This window comes from Gilbertella persicaria (assembly GCF_025201335.1).
Source record: "Gilbertella persicaria strain CBS 190.32 chromosome Unknown B0P05scaffold_22, whole genome shotgun sequence".
NCBI classification, from domain to species: Eukaryota; Fungi; Mucoromycota; class Mucoromycetes; order Mucorales; family Choanephoraceae; genus Gilbertella; species Gilbertella persicaria.
Genome location: NW_026251983.1, coordinates 290666 through 305133, shown reverse-complemented (window position 1 = coordinate 305133; position 14468 = coordinate 290666). Strand labels below are relative to the sequence as shown.

At 37.9% G+C, this 14468-nt stretch overlaps 8 protein-coding genes across 8 annotated transcripts; 4 read left to right on the top strand and 4 right to left on the bottom strand.

The window, feature by feature from the left end:
* Positions 1–18: 18 nt before the first annotated feature.
* On the bottom strand, positions 19–1369 carry B0P05DRAFT_543864 (uncharacterized protein). Its single transcript, XM_051578477.1, has 2 exons — positions 511–1369; positions 19–461 (listed from the first exon to the last, which is right to left on the bottom strand). Exons 1-2 carry the CDS (start codon positions 1326–1328, stop codon positions 191–193), a joined length of 1089 nt encoding a protein of 362 aa, XP_051434457.1. The 5' UTR covers positions 1329–1369; the 3' UTR covers positions 19–190.
* A 443-nt stretch (positions 1370–1812) lies between these two features.
* B0P05DRAFT_492042 (CDC50/LEM3 family) lies at positions 1813–3279 on the top strand. The gene is made up of 5 exons (XM_051575339.1): positions 1813–1891; positions 1944–2077; positions 2119–2914; positions 2955–3117; positions 3171–3279. The coding sequence occupies exons 1-5, from the start codon at positions 1852–1854 to the stop codon at positions 3262–3264; spliced, it is 1227 nt and encodes a 408-aa protein (XP_051434456.1). The 5' UTR covers positions 1813–1851; the 3' UTR covers positions 3265–3279.
* Positions 3280–3295: 16 nt separating this feature from the next.
* B0P05DRAFT_543860 (uncharacterized protein) lies at positions 3296–3736 on the bottom strand (the record flags this gene model as incomplete). Its single annotated transcript, XM_051578476.1, has 1 exon — positions 3296–3736. A coding segment is annotated over one exon (441 nt), but the record flags the coding sequence as incomplete, so codon positions are not given.
* An 849-nt stretch (positions 3737–4585) lies between these two features.
* Positions 4586–5531, bottom strand: B0P05DRAFT_470878 (uncharacterized protein; the record flags this gene model as incomplete). Its single annotated transcript, XM_051574581.1, has 5 exons — positions 4586–4916; positions 4970–5014; positions 5076–5203; positions 5252–5341; positions 5388–5531. Coding segments are annotated over 5 exons (738 nt in total), but the record flags the coding sequence as incomplete, so codon positions are not given.
* An 834-nt stretch (positions 5532–6365) lies between these two features.
* B0P05DRAFT_543853 (ribonuclease III domain-containing protein) lies at positions 6366–7517 on the top strand. Its single transcript, XM_051578475.1, has 3 exons — positions 6366–6498; positions 6552–7252; positions 7295–7517. The coding sequence occupies exons 1-3, from the start codon at positions 6435–6437 to the stop codon at positions 7418–7420; spliced, it is 891 nt and encodes a 296-aa protein (XP_051434453.1). The 5' UTR covers positions 6366–6434; the 3' UTR covers positions 7421–7517.
* On the bottom strand, positions 7518–8558 carry B0P05DRAFT_543852 (MIR motif-containing protein). Its single transcript, XM_051578474.1, has 5 exons — positions 8283–8558; positions 8147–8233; positions 7998–8100; positions 7627–7954; positions 7518–7582 (listed from the first exon to the last, which is right to left on the bottom strand). Exons 1-5 carry the CDS (start codon positions 8362–8364, stop codon positions 7556–7558), a joined length of 627 nt encoding a protein of 208 aa, XP_051434452.1. The 5' UTR covers positions 8365–8558; the 3' UTR covers positions 7518–7555.
* Positions 8559–8603: 45 nt separating this feature from the next.
* B0P05DRAFT_543850 (uncharacterized protein) lies at positions 8604–10614 on the top strand. The gene has a single exon (XM_051578473.1). It carries the CDS (start codon positions 8618–8620, stop codon positions 10556–10558), a length of 1941 nt encoding a protein of 646 aa, XP_051434451.1. The 5' UTR covers positions 8604–8617; the 3' UTR covers positions 10559–10614.
* Positions 10615–11802: 1188 nt separating this feature from the next.
* Positions 11803–14261, top strand: B0P05DRAFT_543847 (uncharacterized protein). The gene is made up of 5 exons (XM_051578472.1): positions 11803–11985; positions 12042–12183; positions 12256–12487; positions 12534–13522; positions 13574–14261. Exons 1-5 carry the CDS (start codon positions 11934–11936, stop codon positions 14154–14156), a joined length of 1998 nt encoding a protein of 665 aa, XP_051434450.1. The 5' UTR covers positions 11803–11933; the 3' UTR covers positions 14157–14261.
* The last annotated feature ends 207 nt before the right edge of the window (positions 14262–14468 follow it).

Here is a 14468-nt window from a genome sequence, read left to right as displayed (position 1 = left end):
TGATTAATGCAAAAAATTTATGGTGTTGTATTATCTCTAACTTTTTCAAACTCTAAACGCTTCAAGGCACGGTCTGCTTCTTTGATACACTCTGGTTGTTTGAAATCTTTACCGTGTTGCTTGGCACTTTGATAAAATTGCTCGGCTTTTGCTTTGTCTTTTGTTTGCTATATAAAAGCGTGAGTGACTCTCAATTTCCATGCATTTCCATTACCTCAAACAACATGCCCATATTGAATAGCAAAACACCACATGTTTCATCACACACTTGACCGTCTTTGTTTATCTTGGGAGTATTAGGATTGCGAGCCAAATCTAAACCTTTTTGACCCCAAGTTTTGGCTTCTTCAAATTGGCCCAGACCAGAATAGGCTTCAGCCAAGTTGTTCATCAATACGCTTGCTTGACAAGACTCCATACCAGTCAATGACAATGCTCTTAAATAAAGATGGATAGCTAGCCTTTATATAACGATCGTTAGTAAACAATAACTTCTTTTTATGGTATTACCCTGGCTTGTTTTGCGCTGCATAAAACCCACCCAGGGCTTCTAAAGCACCGCCCACATCTGTCTTTGTTAGCCAATCAGGCATATGTTCTTGATCAAACACAACTTCTGTTGTATCACCATAAGCAGATACAGGCTTCGAAGAAGATTTCAACAGGTGTTCTACAGACCAGACATACCATTTCTCGGCTTCATCATCTCGTTTCATCAAAGCAGTAATATCACCCAGTTTCTGTGCAATGCCAATCATCTTTTTTTGTTCCATAGGCGAAAATGAAGAGATGTCCAACCCTTGTGCAATCTTCTCCATCATGTCCTTGTCTGTCTCGTCGTGTAAGTTGAGTGAATGGCGCAAAGCCATTATCAATGTCTGTCTGGCTTCAGGTAATCGACCGAGCTTTTCTTGTAGAGCGCCTAATTGGATCATAATACCCGTCAAAGGAGCTCCATTCTTTTCAATTTCAGATGACTCGAGTGCAAGGCTCAATGCTTCTTTAAAGTATTTGAGTGCTAAGGACATGTCTTTGTTTTGTTGGTAATAGAGTGCTTTTCGAAGTGCTTGTCTGATAGGTTGAGGAAAATTCTGAATATCGGATGTCAAGTGCTCATAGAGTCCAATACCGAGACAAATAAAACCTACACTGATAAGAGCAACGGGTAGTGGTGGAATACGGATAAAACGAGGGGCTGGTTTGGGACGTGTATGGGTTGCATAAGAAGCAGTTTGAGGTACTGAACGAGCAACTGCTCTGTTATACCCAAAACGATAATTAGTTGATACAAAAAGTGAACGCGTTCTAAAGAGGTTTCGTAAAGACATGAAAGTATAAAACAAACAAAGAAAGAGAATGAAAGTGAGAGTCAACTAGCATTTAATAAAAGAGTAAAGTGACTGCGACAAAGTGACATGCGTCTTACAGCATTGTTACACATTTGTATGCTTTGACAGCTGTAGGTCATTGTCTTTTTCTAAAACAAATTGTACAAGTTAGACTGTATTTGATTGTTAATTCATGGAACAAACAGGGTCAAGATTTTTTCTATAATAATAGCACTTTACTCCTTGATAAGATTAAATCAATGTTTAAAAGGGGCTTTGTCTGTATGATAAAGCCAAGCTTCTTTATATCAGACGTTGCCCTTTTACTTTTAATTTGAAATAAAGACTGCATTCATATGTTGAATCTTTGGGTATTCAAAACCAGAACATGGTGTCAAGGTGCAAGATTGGGCTTTGCAGTATCAACACTAGCACGTGATTTGTGCTTATTTGGTCTTTTTATTTTCTTGCTTTTTTGGCCCTGACCTCGTTCTCTTTTACTTCTTCTTTTCTTTTATATATCATGCCAGAGACACCAGTAAAACAGTCTCGAAAACCTGTGGGTATGTTACTAGCTTTTATTTTTTGTTTTGACCTTGACTCATCTCTTTATAGACGGTCCCTTTAGACAACAAAAGCTACCTGCTTGGCAACCAGTGCTTACACCTCGAACAGTGATACCTGCGCTGTTTGTGATTGGCGTTGTGTTTATACCTATTGGTGGCTTGCTTTACTGGAATAGCGGCAATGTAAGTAATCATTGTATGTGCTTGAGACTTATAATAAATAGGTGAGCGAACTCATGATTGATTATACCACCTGCAACCAATATACCGAGCCTATTTATTTAGACAGCACAAAATACAGCCTTCAATTCTCGACAGGATTTAATCAGTCAAGTCTAGAATCACCTGCATTTCATGTAGAAAGTGCTTCTGAGTTTCTTGATTCGAGCTGGAAGAATCCAAACAATTTAGTTATTCAACGCTGCATATTGGATTTTACTGTGCCTGAGACAATGACAGGACCTTTGTTTATGTATTATCGTATGACTAACTTTTATCAAAACCATCGACAATATATCAAAAATTATGACGCTACACAATTAAGTGGCGATATTGTGGACCAAAGTACTTTGAATACCAATTGTGGACCTTTGGGTGTAAATCAGGACAATCTTGTTATTTATCCTTGTGGATTAGTAGCTAATTCCATGTTTAATGGTACTGTCTTTCTTAGGATTGTATATGTTATTCATGCATCTATAGACACAGCTTCAGACCTAGTTTCTGTCACATCCAATGCAAGCTATAGTTTTCAACGAACAGGCATTGCATGGCCCACAGACAAGAAAAAATACGGAGTGACAAAGTACAAAAATTCAGAAATTGTACCACCTCCGAACTGGTCTCTTCGTTATCCTGATGGTAAATACACTGATGAGTATCCCGCTCCTGACTTGAGCAATATGGAAAGGTTGATGGTATGGATGCATATGGCAGCCTTGCCTGATTTCAGAAAGATTTGGGGACGCAACGATGTGGATCCATTACAGGCAGGTCGTTGGCGAATTGCTATTGATATGAGTAAGTGGAACAGCATGATTATCTTATCTGATCATAATAGATTTTGATACAACCATCTATGGTGGTAACAAATGGCTTGTGATTTCGACAACTTCACCTTTAGGTGGGCGTAATCCTCGTTTGGGTATTGGCTATATTGCCATTGGTGTTATTTCTATCTTTTTTGGTATTTTGTTTGCACTTCGCCATTGCTTTAAGCCTAGGTAAAAAAGAAAAAGAAAAAAAAACCCCCTTTGTGTACTTAATTTTTTTCTAGAAAACTCGGTGATCAATCTTATCTTTCATGGAATCAGCCTGGCGGTGGTCTTCCTGCCACTAAGCGAATTAAAAAGACCTTACATCAAAACTAAAATAAATGTACGGTTTTATTGTTTTTTTTCTTTAATCATCCCAATCACTTCCATCATCACTATCTGAATCATCGTCAGATTGAATGGCCTTCTTTCGGTCATTCAATGCTGCTAATAAGCTTGTGGCTAAATCACCACCAGCAGCACCACCAGCACCAACAGCAGCTCCTGAGGCTGCATTACTGAGTGGATTACTACGGTCTCTACGTGCTTCTGCAGGTGTGGATCTTAAGGAGGAAATACCGCCAGCACCACGGATGGCATCTAAAAGAGCATTACGAGAGTCATTGACAACGGGCAAAGAAGATGATCCAGGAGCGGGAGAACCAGCCATAGGAGGAGGAGGAGGAGGAGGGGGAGGAGGACCACCAGAGCCCATGGTAGGAGGCATAGGGGGAGGAGGAGGAGGAGGAGGAGGACCACCAGAGCCCATGGTAGGAGGCATAGGGGGAGGGGGAGGGGGAGGGGGAGGGGGAGGAGCGCCAGAGCTCATGGTGGGGGGCATGGGAGGAGGAGGAGGGGGCATTGTGTTAGGACGAGGTGCCATAGGTGGTGGAGGAGGTCCTCGTTTATCACGATTAGGCAATGGAGGAGGAGGTGGAGGCACTGATCGATTGCTTATTGGTGGAGGCATGGGAGGCAAAGGTGGGGCATTGGTCTGTGGTGCAGGTGGAGGAGTAGCTAATGGTGCTTCCGGAGCATCATAAAATTCATCGTCTTCTGCACGGTTGTATCCTATCTCCTCTTGTTGATATCTCATTTGATTAGCTCCCATAGGTGGAAGTGGGGGAGCACCAGCATTCATAGGAGGCATTGGTGGAGGTGGAGGTGGAGGAGGAAGTGGAAGAGCTCCGCTATCCATCATGGGTGGCATGGGAGGTGGAGGAGGCACAAATGGTGATGTATCAAATTCTTGTTGTGGAGTAGAGAATTGTTCTTGCTGAGAAACCATTTTATATGGATTGTTTGATTTTGTGGTAGTAGCAGTAGTAGTAGGAGGAGGAGGAGGAGGAGGAGGAATTGAGCGGCTAGGAGGGCTTTCCGTGTGTGGTCTGTGAGGTACAGGAGGAAGTACAGGTGGCGGAATACTAGGAGGTTGTGCTGAAGGATAAGGAATAGGTGGAGGAAGTGGAGGCGCAACAGTCGAAGGTTGATAATGCATTGTTTCTTGCTCTTGAGCATCATGGTAAGTTGTTGGTTGTGGACGAGCAGGCGGGGGAGGTGGTCTAGGCGCAGTAACAGATCTTGTTGGAGGAGGAGGTGGCGCTGATCTTCTGCTAGGTGGAGGAGGTGGAGGCGGTCTACGACCTAATGTAAATAATTAGATGACAGATACGATAAAAAAGAAATCACTATCATATATACCTCCAACAGGCGGTGGTGGTGGTGCTGCTCTTCTTGAAGGTGGAGGTGGAGGTGCACGATTCATGCGAGTAGAACCACCTGTTGCCATAGAACTCACTGGTCTTTTTGGAGGTGGAGGTGGGCCACCTCTTTCATTAACAAATTCCTTAATAAAGTCTTCATTTTCATGAATTTCTTCTGGTGAAATGCCAAGGTCCTTCAATTGATCAAATAAACCATTCCATTCAGGGCTTGTGTTTTGTACACTAAATCCTTTGTTTGGTGTGTAACCAATATGGCCTAAATGCCTATTTAAACAATCAACAATGTGTGCTTTTTTTTTATTTTTTTTTTGACGTACCTGAATTCTGAAGGCAGGCCAATCTGAGATTTATCTAGTTTTCCTCTAGGCTTTTTGCCATTGGATTCTAAATAAACAGGTGATACAATAAGTATACAGAGTGAACATTGCATCATTTGTTATACCTTTCTTTTTATTCTTTGCACTACTCTTTGTTATTTCTCTTGTAGTGATCTTTGTATAAAATATATTGGCATCATCCTCATCTGCAAATGATAAGCCTGCCATATATTCCTATTGTAGACATAAGAACGTGTCTAGCTCATTTTTTTTCTATCTTACATCTGTAGCAAACGAGAAAAAGAAAGGCGTATGTTTTGCCACTTCAAATCCATCATACAGCTCTTGCTCCCAAATAATGCCCCTATGATTCTATAGAATACATGAATTAAATGCAAAACAATTGAGTTGTTCCTACAATCAAGTCTATAATTCGAATATAATAGGAGTGTTTTTTCTTGTCTTTCAGAAAAGCAACAGCTCCCCATATATTAGAATAAGCCCATTTGTTTGGATTAGGATAAGCTACATAGAGACGAGCTACTGTAGCCGCATAAATTTTCTATTTCAGAGAATAAGAAAAACCTTTTGTTTTTTATATTGTTTTGTCCTATTTACAGCTGTTGGTAAAGCACGCCTAACTTTGTTCTTATCTTCTGCAGTCGATAAAGCGAGTGAAGGCATAAAAAAGATGAGCAAGGAAAAGAAAGAAAGAAAAAAAAAAAAAGAGAAAAAGAGCTCTCTGGGATGTACAATTACTTATTTTAGTTGAGTGCAAACGACTCGTTTTGAACTACCGAAATGCAGTGAGACGGCCATTAAAGACACCAACCCAAAAACCAATCACAGAACGAACCCTGATGACGAAGTTACTTGAAAAAATTAACCGTCAACATAGTTCAGTTCATTGTTTAGTTGCTTATGGTACAAATTTGAATGCTTTTCAATAGCCATAGATAGGCTTAATTAAAACTTGACGTTAAACAAGGATAATAGCTTTAGAGATGCTTGATTAACAAATGCTCTTATTTTTAGTTTTAAACTCTTGATTGAAATTCATAGTTTTAACCTAAGTATGCTAAACCATGGAGTAACATTAGCGTATGCCTCCACTCTATCTAAAATGCCTCTTTGTAGACACAACCAGCTTTAATCTTCATACAATAGCATGTTCCGTTTGGAATTATGCTTATTCGCATACTATTGCACTCATTTGAATTATAAATAAACACATGAATGTCTTTCTGAATTTTACTGAACCATTGTCTGTACTTGACATGACAGCAGTTTGTTCATTCATGTTTGAAAAGTTAAATGAAACAGATGAACAATGCGTTTCGTTGATGTAAAGTTATATGTGACTTAATTTCTTTCTTTAGTAAGCCACACAAGTTTACCCCCGACTCAAAAGTTCCCCTTGTCAGCCATTCGCTTTGGTTACTTTACCCTTTGATTACACTGTCAAATGTTGCGCACTTTTACTAAATCAACATCACTTTTGACAAAGCCTCTTGCTTCTACCAAAACAGGTATGTGTATCTATAAAATACATAAGCACAAGTATATTTATGCCTTTTGTTAGCCACTCGCGCTTTTACTGCTTCTATTCACAGTCCATCTATTTACAACACTGAGAATGATCAACAAACAGCTCCTATTGTCGCTCTTGGAGCACGTCTTGGACTTCAACTCGATACTGCTCTTCTTAAACAAGCACTCACTCACAAATCAGTTACCGATGCCAACCATAATGCCAGCTTAGAATATATTGGTAAAAGAGTCGTTGGTCTCTTTGCTACTGAGCACTTGCATTGCAAATATCCTTCTTTACATCCTGAAGCATTTGGCACAGCTCTTGGTGCTTATGTTGGAAATAAGTCTATTGCCAAACTAGCTTCTGAAGTTGGTTTGCAACACACAATTCAATGGAAGGCACCAGAAGACAACAGTGTTAAATTGGGCCACAGTACAGTAATGGCTGATTGTATGAATGCTTTAATTGGTGCTGTCTATCAATCTCAGGGACAAGAAGCAGCCAAGAAGTTTGTGCATGATTTTATCTTGTCCCGTGATTATGATATTCGACCTAGCATTAAAGTAAAGGAACCCAAGCGTCATTTAACAGCCTTATTGAAGCAATTAAACAAGAAGCCTGCTGTTTCTCGATTGCTTTCAGAAACAGGTCGTGCTTCTTCAGCTCCTGTGTTTGTCGTTGGTGTCTTTTCTGAAGACGAAAAGTTAGGCGAAGGATTTGGTAGTTCTCTAAAGATGGCTGAATTCCGGGTAAGTTTGTTTGTATCTATATACTTTGTTAACATAATGTAGGCATGTCAAGATGCTTTAGTGTCCTTTTACGGTAAAGAACAGAAACATTTCACATTGCCTTCAGATGCCGAAAATGTAGATAAATACACGCCTAGTCCTTTGGGAAACACACAAGCTATTGTTTAAACCTGTCTACATTTTTTTTTTTATTCAGTTCAATTTTTAGATGCACTTGTAGATGATAATATGAAAAATAAACTGTATGTTAATTGTATTGAAAGCAAATTCATTTTTATTTTTATTTTTTTGAACAGCGCTATCTTATTTTGCTGCAAAATAGACACCTTCCTATGATCTATGTTAGCCATGAAAATATTACACATACACTTTACCTGTGCCATCCACTGTGTGTTTTTGGATGCACTCTTAGATGCAGCTACTTCAAGTTGACCAGGAATAGGTTGACCAAATTGATAGTTAGTAGAACTGCTTAGATAAGCAGAGGTATCTTCATGCAACAATTGAACTGGTTCTTCTCGTAACCATGATTTTTTATCACCTGTCAAACACTCTACACGCCAATTATCGCCTGTGTCTTTGCCGTCATAGCAACTGACTTCTTGTTGTCGAGAAAGTGGCGATTGATGTTGGTGACTATGAAGATAGCCTTGTGTATTAGGATGTCTCAGGCGAATCGAAGACCCACAAGGGACAATTTCTCTGTCAGCATGCGTTAGTATGTACTATAGCCTTTATATCTTACCCTCTCTTGCATGACTTGCCAGATGCTGCTTCAATAATCCAAAAACTGTTGGCATCATCTGTATTAGGGAAACAAGTAACTGATTGTTGACCAGATCCACTACCTTTTTTTTATGATTATCATGACACTTTTTGTTATTCTAGTTTTACCATAAGTTACGCCATGAGAATGTAATTTATATCCACTGGCTTTGTTGGTCAGTTTAATGGTGCTTCCACAAGTTACGTGTTCGAAACCTATGTCAAGAGCATAAGACTAATTATTTGTTTTCTTATTTATGCTTGCCTTCTTCTATTTCAGGGACTTCATTAGATGCCAATAAGACAGGCAAAAAGGCAAGATTGAACAAAGCGAATGCAAGTTTCATTAGAAGAGAAAAAAAGCAATGGATATGTAGAACATGATGATTGGCTGAGCTTTATATCCCATATCGGGCACACATTTCGTACAAGGCATACAAGAACTTTAGAAGAAGTGTTTTCATCAACAAGAAGTCGTCAAGTCCCATATAAAGTAAATAAGCTTCTTAGGTTCATCATAAAGAGTGCTTATGTGAGTTAGTAAGATGTACAAATAAGGAGCGTGAATTTTGCTTGATTTTTCAAATTTAATTCTTCTTTATGCCTATCAAACTACCTTTGGAAATTGTTGAGCGCATTGTTCGTTTTCTACCAAACAATGACCTTATCCAGTGTTTATTGGCATGTAAAGTGTATTATGTTTCATTCTATCCTGCCCTTGTCCGGTCAGTTACTATTCAACATAAAAGAAAACTAAAGCAGTTCTTTTGTATTCTCGTTCAACACAATCTTGGACTCTATGTTCGCGAACTCTATCTAAAGAATCGTGTAGGCATCACTAAACAAGATTTTGAGTTTCTCAGTCAACATTGTCCCTATGTAGAGATTCTCAAATTCAACGATTGGCGGCATTGTACACGATCGACACTCGCTTCATTCAAACAACTCAAACAACTAGCCAAGATATACGATACACCGAAAGCAAGTGAAGTCCTTTTAGATGCAGGGTCTACCCTTACTCATCTTGAATTATCGCAGAGAGTTGTTCGTGCACTAACAGTAACTCATACATTACTGCCATTGCTGTCATTGGGTACTCAATTGACTCATTTGACATTGGATGGATACTTTAGCCCTAGTATGCGTGAAGAGCAGTTAAACTTCGATCATGTTCATTGGGACACACTACATCGAGCATGTCCTCATCTTGTGTATATACAGATGCTGACAGTTCATCTAACAGCCACTTTGCCACAAGTGAAGCACATGACAGAAAACATAGATGTAGTCGATCGCATAAAGACACTCATCTTAAGTGACTTGTGTCTTGATCATCCTGTCTGGCTCATCTATCTTGCTATCAAATACCCTCAATTGACTACGCTTGAACTTCGGTTTGAACTCACTGCTTTTACAAACTACGATGAATCTGAAGAGAAACTGAGTAGGGCCGGGTGTTCGGCTGCTTTCTTGGGCATGGCCAATCAATTGACTCAACTAAAGACGCTTAGTCTGCAGGGCCTAAAGGATTCTCATTTCCCCGGTGTATTGTTCTTTGATACATTGGCACAGAAAGCCATTCAATTGCAAGACCTGATCATTCGATACAATACAGACATCTTTTTACAGCATGGATTGAATGAGCGCGTTTTATCTGCCATTGTGGCCGGACAATCTCATTCAATCAAGTCTATTCATATGGATATGTGGGTCAAGGCGCATGATCACTTTTTTGACTTCTTGAGACCATTGTCATTGTGTAGCCAACTCGTAGATCTTTCACTGGCCAGTGATGAATTTGGCAAGTTTAACTTCAATCCTATTCCAATCGACATGATTCTGGATATGTGTGTACATTTAAAAAAACTGGAATTGATCAGAACAGCACTTGTGATTGAAGACAAGCACACAGTCAAGCGAACTCACCCATTGAAATCGTTGCGCATCGCTATTTCAAGAGTGTCTGAAGCACTCTTTTGTTATCTCACCAGACGATGTCCCTCTATCAGTCACTTGGAAGTAGTCACAAGCTATTGGATGCCTCGAGAAATCCAGATGAGGATTGATATGCCAAATAACCAATTTGATTATGTGCGTATTTCTGATCTCAACAAACTCAACGTTCCTTGTCTTGAAGGCAACCTTAGCTTTGGTACTTCTGTCAACCTGTTTGGCGTGCATCAATTGGATCTTATTGATAAACAGAAAGCACGTTATGAGCAAAAAGGGAAACAAGTTCAGCAAGATTTAACAAGTTGGTATCATTTGTATGAAATAGAAGATCAAAGACGCCTAAGGTATCCTCCTTGTTTTATAAGAAGACTCCATCCAGAAGAAGTCAAATCATTCAAATACTTGGTCAAGTTTTATCAAGAAAATTATTATCGAGAACAGCCCGGTACAACAGGCTTTATTGTGGATCGGTATGTGTCCAAAAAGGATTGGAGAGATGATGTGCGGTTTGGACACGTTCTTTTAACATGTAAATCTGTAAAGATATTTAAATACAATTACAATGTTATTGATTGGTCGAAGAAATAAAAATCCATTTGCATCCATTGTTTGTGTGAAAACACACTCATGCCGCAAAACTGAATACAATAACAAACAAACAAACATACAACCAAGAAACAAAACTTCTTTATATAATAGTGAGACACTAACCAACATTGTTTTCTTTTGTTTTTCGCTTCTTCTTTTTTCCTTCATTTTGAAATAAGATAATAATTACATGTTATCTTCATCTCAGCAGTGTTACACCAAGCAACACTTTGTTTTCCTTTTAATAAAAAAGAAATGCCAAGAGAATACATATTTGTAGCTTTTTTTTCATGTCAATCCAAGACTAATTTTCTTTCTTTCTTTTTTGTATTCCACAAAAAGTCATTGGTACTATCTCAGTTACACATCCCTTCATACTTGCATGTACTGAATATGACAGGAAAAAAAAGGGTCACTTTACTATTCAGTTACCGATAAAAAGGGTCTAGTCCCTTATTTTGCTTTTTTATACGTCTATTTTGTAAATACAAAAGAGTCACACTGCATAACATATATATCACTTGAATCAATGTAAATTGTATAGGTAAGAATAACTAAAAAGGAAACTACTCGACTTTAAAAAGCGGTTCCGAAGAATTCCCTTTTGAAGTGATTGACGGTAATTTTGATTAAAAGAGCGTGTGAAGTTGAATGATAATAGCGCGGAAAGAAATAACGTGTACTTATAATCTGATTGGGTAACAAATGATTAAAAAAAATAGCTGATTAGTTATCATCGCTTTTTTCCTTTCTAAAAAAGAGATCTTCCATTATAGTCAGTTTAGATGCCACATCAACATCAATGTGTCAATCAGGATAATTCAGAAAGTTTCTTTCTGTTATTTTAAACTGTACAACCTATTAGGCAACTTGTCTTTATTTGTACCACTACGATAGTAATAGATGGAGAATGGGTAGATAAGTGTAAAATCAACGTTACATTTTTTTGAATGTGTTTCTACGTACGCATAATAACTTATCAAAATAAAATAAAAAAAAAAACGAATGATGCTGGGAATTTTCCAAGGTGCTTTAAGGTTTTTTTCTTTTTTGTGAAATGTTGTTTCTCTTTCTACTATAAGAAACACAGATAATTATTTAATAATTTCTGTAGTAATGATGATAGAGTTGCAAAAAAAAAAAAAAAAAAAAAGGTGAAGAAAAAAAAGTAACTAAATCTGGTAAACAGTTTGGGAGTTTAGTAGTGAAACACATAGAGAAACCTCATACAGTGCCCTTTTCTCAAAAAAAAAAAAAAAAAAAAAGAGAAACTCTTTTTTTTCTTGTGTGATTTTTCTTTTTCTCTCTCTCTTTTCTTTATTTCTTTTTGCTTTTTCTTTAATTCCAATTTTTTCTTTATGTGTGTTTGATAGTCATGGCCACTGTAAAAATAGAAAATCAACAACACAACAACAGAGCAATCAAAGGTTGGAAATTCATACAATTCTATAAATTTCTTGTAATTTACACAGCCTTTTTATAGTCAAAGTATTCTATACATTACGTGGATCAAAATCAACTCGACTCACCAGCTTTCCTCTAAACGATAATGATAATAAAGCGAGCGATTTGTCTTCATTACCCATTCCTTTAAAAACCTGTTTATGGTCTATTTGCTCTTCTAGGTAAAGAGTCTCAACTCCATGTGATATGCAACCTTAAAACTTACAACCATCATTTAAACATTCATTTTATAGCCCTGATATCATATGTAGGGATCATGACTTGTCTATCTATACCGCCAATTTCCAAGAATCAGGGCTTGGTCTAAGCGAGCCACAAGAGAACCTCAAGCGCGATTCTTTTATATGGGAAGGCCATGGTCTATTGACTTGGATCATGGACCAGTCAAAAGAAGAATTGTTTATTTATGGAAAGCCGTCTTATGAAACAGATCCTTGCCTTCAAGTCTATTTGGAATTACAACCCGTAAGGTCAAATATGAGATAGATTTAAATGACTCACTTCTATTTAGACAATGAAATGGCAAAAAGAAGACTTTTTTTCTGCACTAAAAACAAAATCATTTGAACAATTTAAGACATCTTCACAATCACCTAGTCACCCAATATGTAATTGCTATTCTACTTTGGAAGATCAATATTTGAGAAATCCACCTGTATCACCACCTCCTTCCTCTCATTTCAAAACAAGTGACACTGAATTCGACCGGTATTTACGACATCGAAATCAAGATGGAGATAATGCTAGTCCACCACTGCCTTCCCGACTACCTTCTTTATCATCTTCTGTACCAGTATTTCGCCCAGAACCGATTTTCCCATCTTCATCTCCTTCATCTTCAGCAACACCATCCAGTAATACGAATGACTTTATCAAAAAGCGACCCCGTTTATCTTCCCCTACAAAAGCTTACTATAACAACACGACTGATGACCAACATCACCCACATTACCATAGTGATATGACATTGCCCATTCCTTCCATGTCTTATTCCAAAAAGCCAGACACAAGCAGAAGATCAGCATTTACAGTAGCTTCAGTTGATAAAGAACAATACCGTTATTTGCCTTCTAATTCAACTTCGTCCAATTCTTCTTCTGGTTCACCACCGCCAGCATCGATGTCCCATTATAACGATCAACAAAACGATCATACCATGATACCAGTCATTTATGCTCCTAGTAATAAGAAGAGAAAAAAGAATCTTGCTATTATGCCAGCATCAGAACCATCAGAAAATGAATTGATCTATCCTAAACAACAACAACAACAACAACAACAACAACAACAACAACAACAACAACAACAGTCACAACAACAGCAGCAAGTCAACACGATTGTTCGTACTTATTATGAAGTAGACAAAGATAATAAGGGTGATTATATCTTGCCTGTTGAAATTGATTCTTGGACAGTTGTCGATCTTGGTACAGTTATTTATGACAGACCTGCCTATCATAACCAACGCTACATTTACCCTGCGAATTATACAGTGCGCAAGTAAGGTTGACCCAATAAGATGGAATGGCGCTAATCTCATTTTATTTATAGATGGTACAGAAGTATGATCGATCCTAAAAGTGATACGCAGTACACTTGTCGAATTTTAGAGAACGGAAGAGAACCCAAATTTGAAGTAACAGCTGATGATTGCCCAATGACGTATTCCGGGCCTACGCCTACAACCGTTTGGACAATCATTGTTAGGTACTGTTGTGTATGTTGTCTATATATATCAACTGATTTTATGTATAGACGTGCTTTTGCTATCAGAAACCAAGAATATGGACATAATCCTGTTGGTCCAGATTTCTTTGGACTAAGAAAGAATACGATTGCTAAAATGATACAAGATTTACCAAATGCATCCAAATGCTCGCAATATGTTTGGCAAACATTTGAACCTGCTCGGTTTAATAAACCAGGGCGTAACAGACGCAGAGCAGATTCCTCCTTACCGGGCTCTTTATTGGGTGGCGTCAATTATGGATTGACCAGTAGTCGATTAATGCACAATACAAATTTAGCCCCTACTCAGCAATCTTATCATAGAAACAATGCTAGTGATAACCAAGACAATGAAAAAGAAGACAGCATGCATCCTCGTGATTCTAAACCTATAGAGACTGCTTAATCTTTTTCTTAAAAACATTCCTTATTTTCTTTTATGTATTTGATTGCTATTTATTATGTCTACATTCGTTTTATTATTATAATATATAAATATGTGTAAGCGATACCGTTGTGAAAAAAATCAAATAACTGAGTCACACAATAATTTCAAACTTTATCCACTTTAAGATTCTCTCTAAAATGACAAAACAAGTAGGGTCACACAAATTCAAGAGCGATAATGACAATATTCAAATGAACTAGTTTCTATAGTACAAGATGCACCTAGAGATAAAAAAGGAATTGTTTGTCACATTCATTTCTATTCGAACTG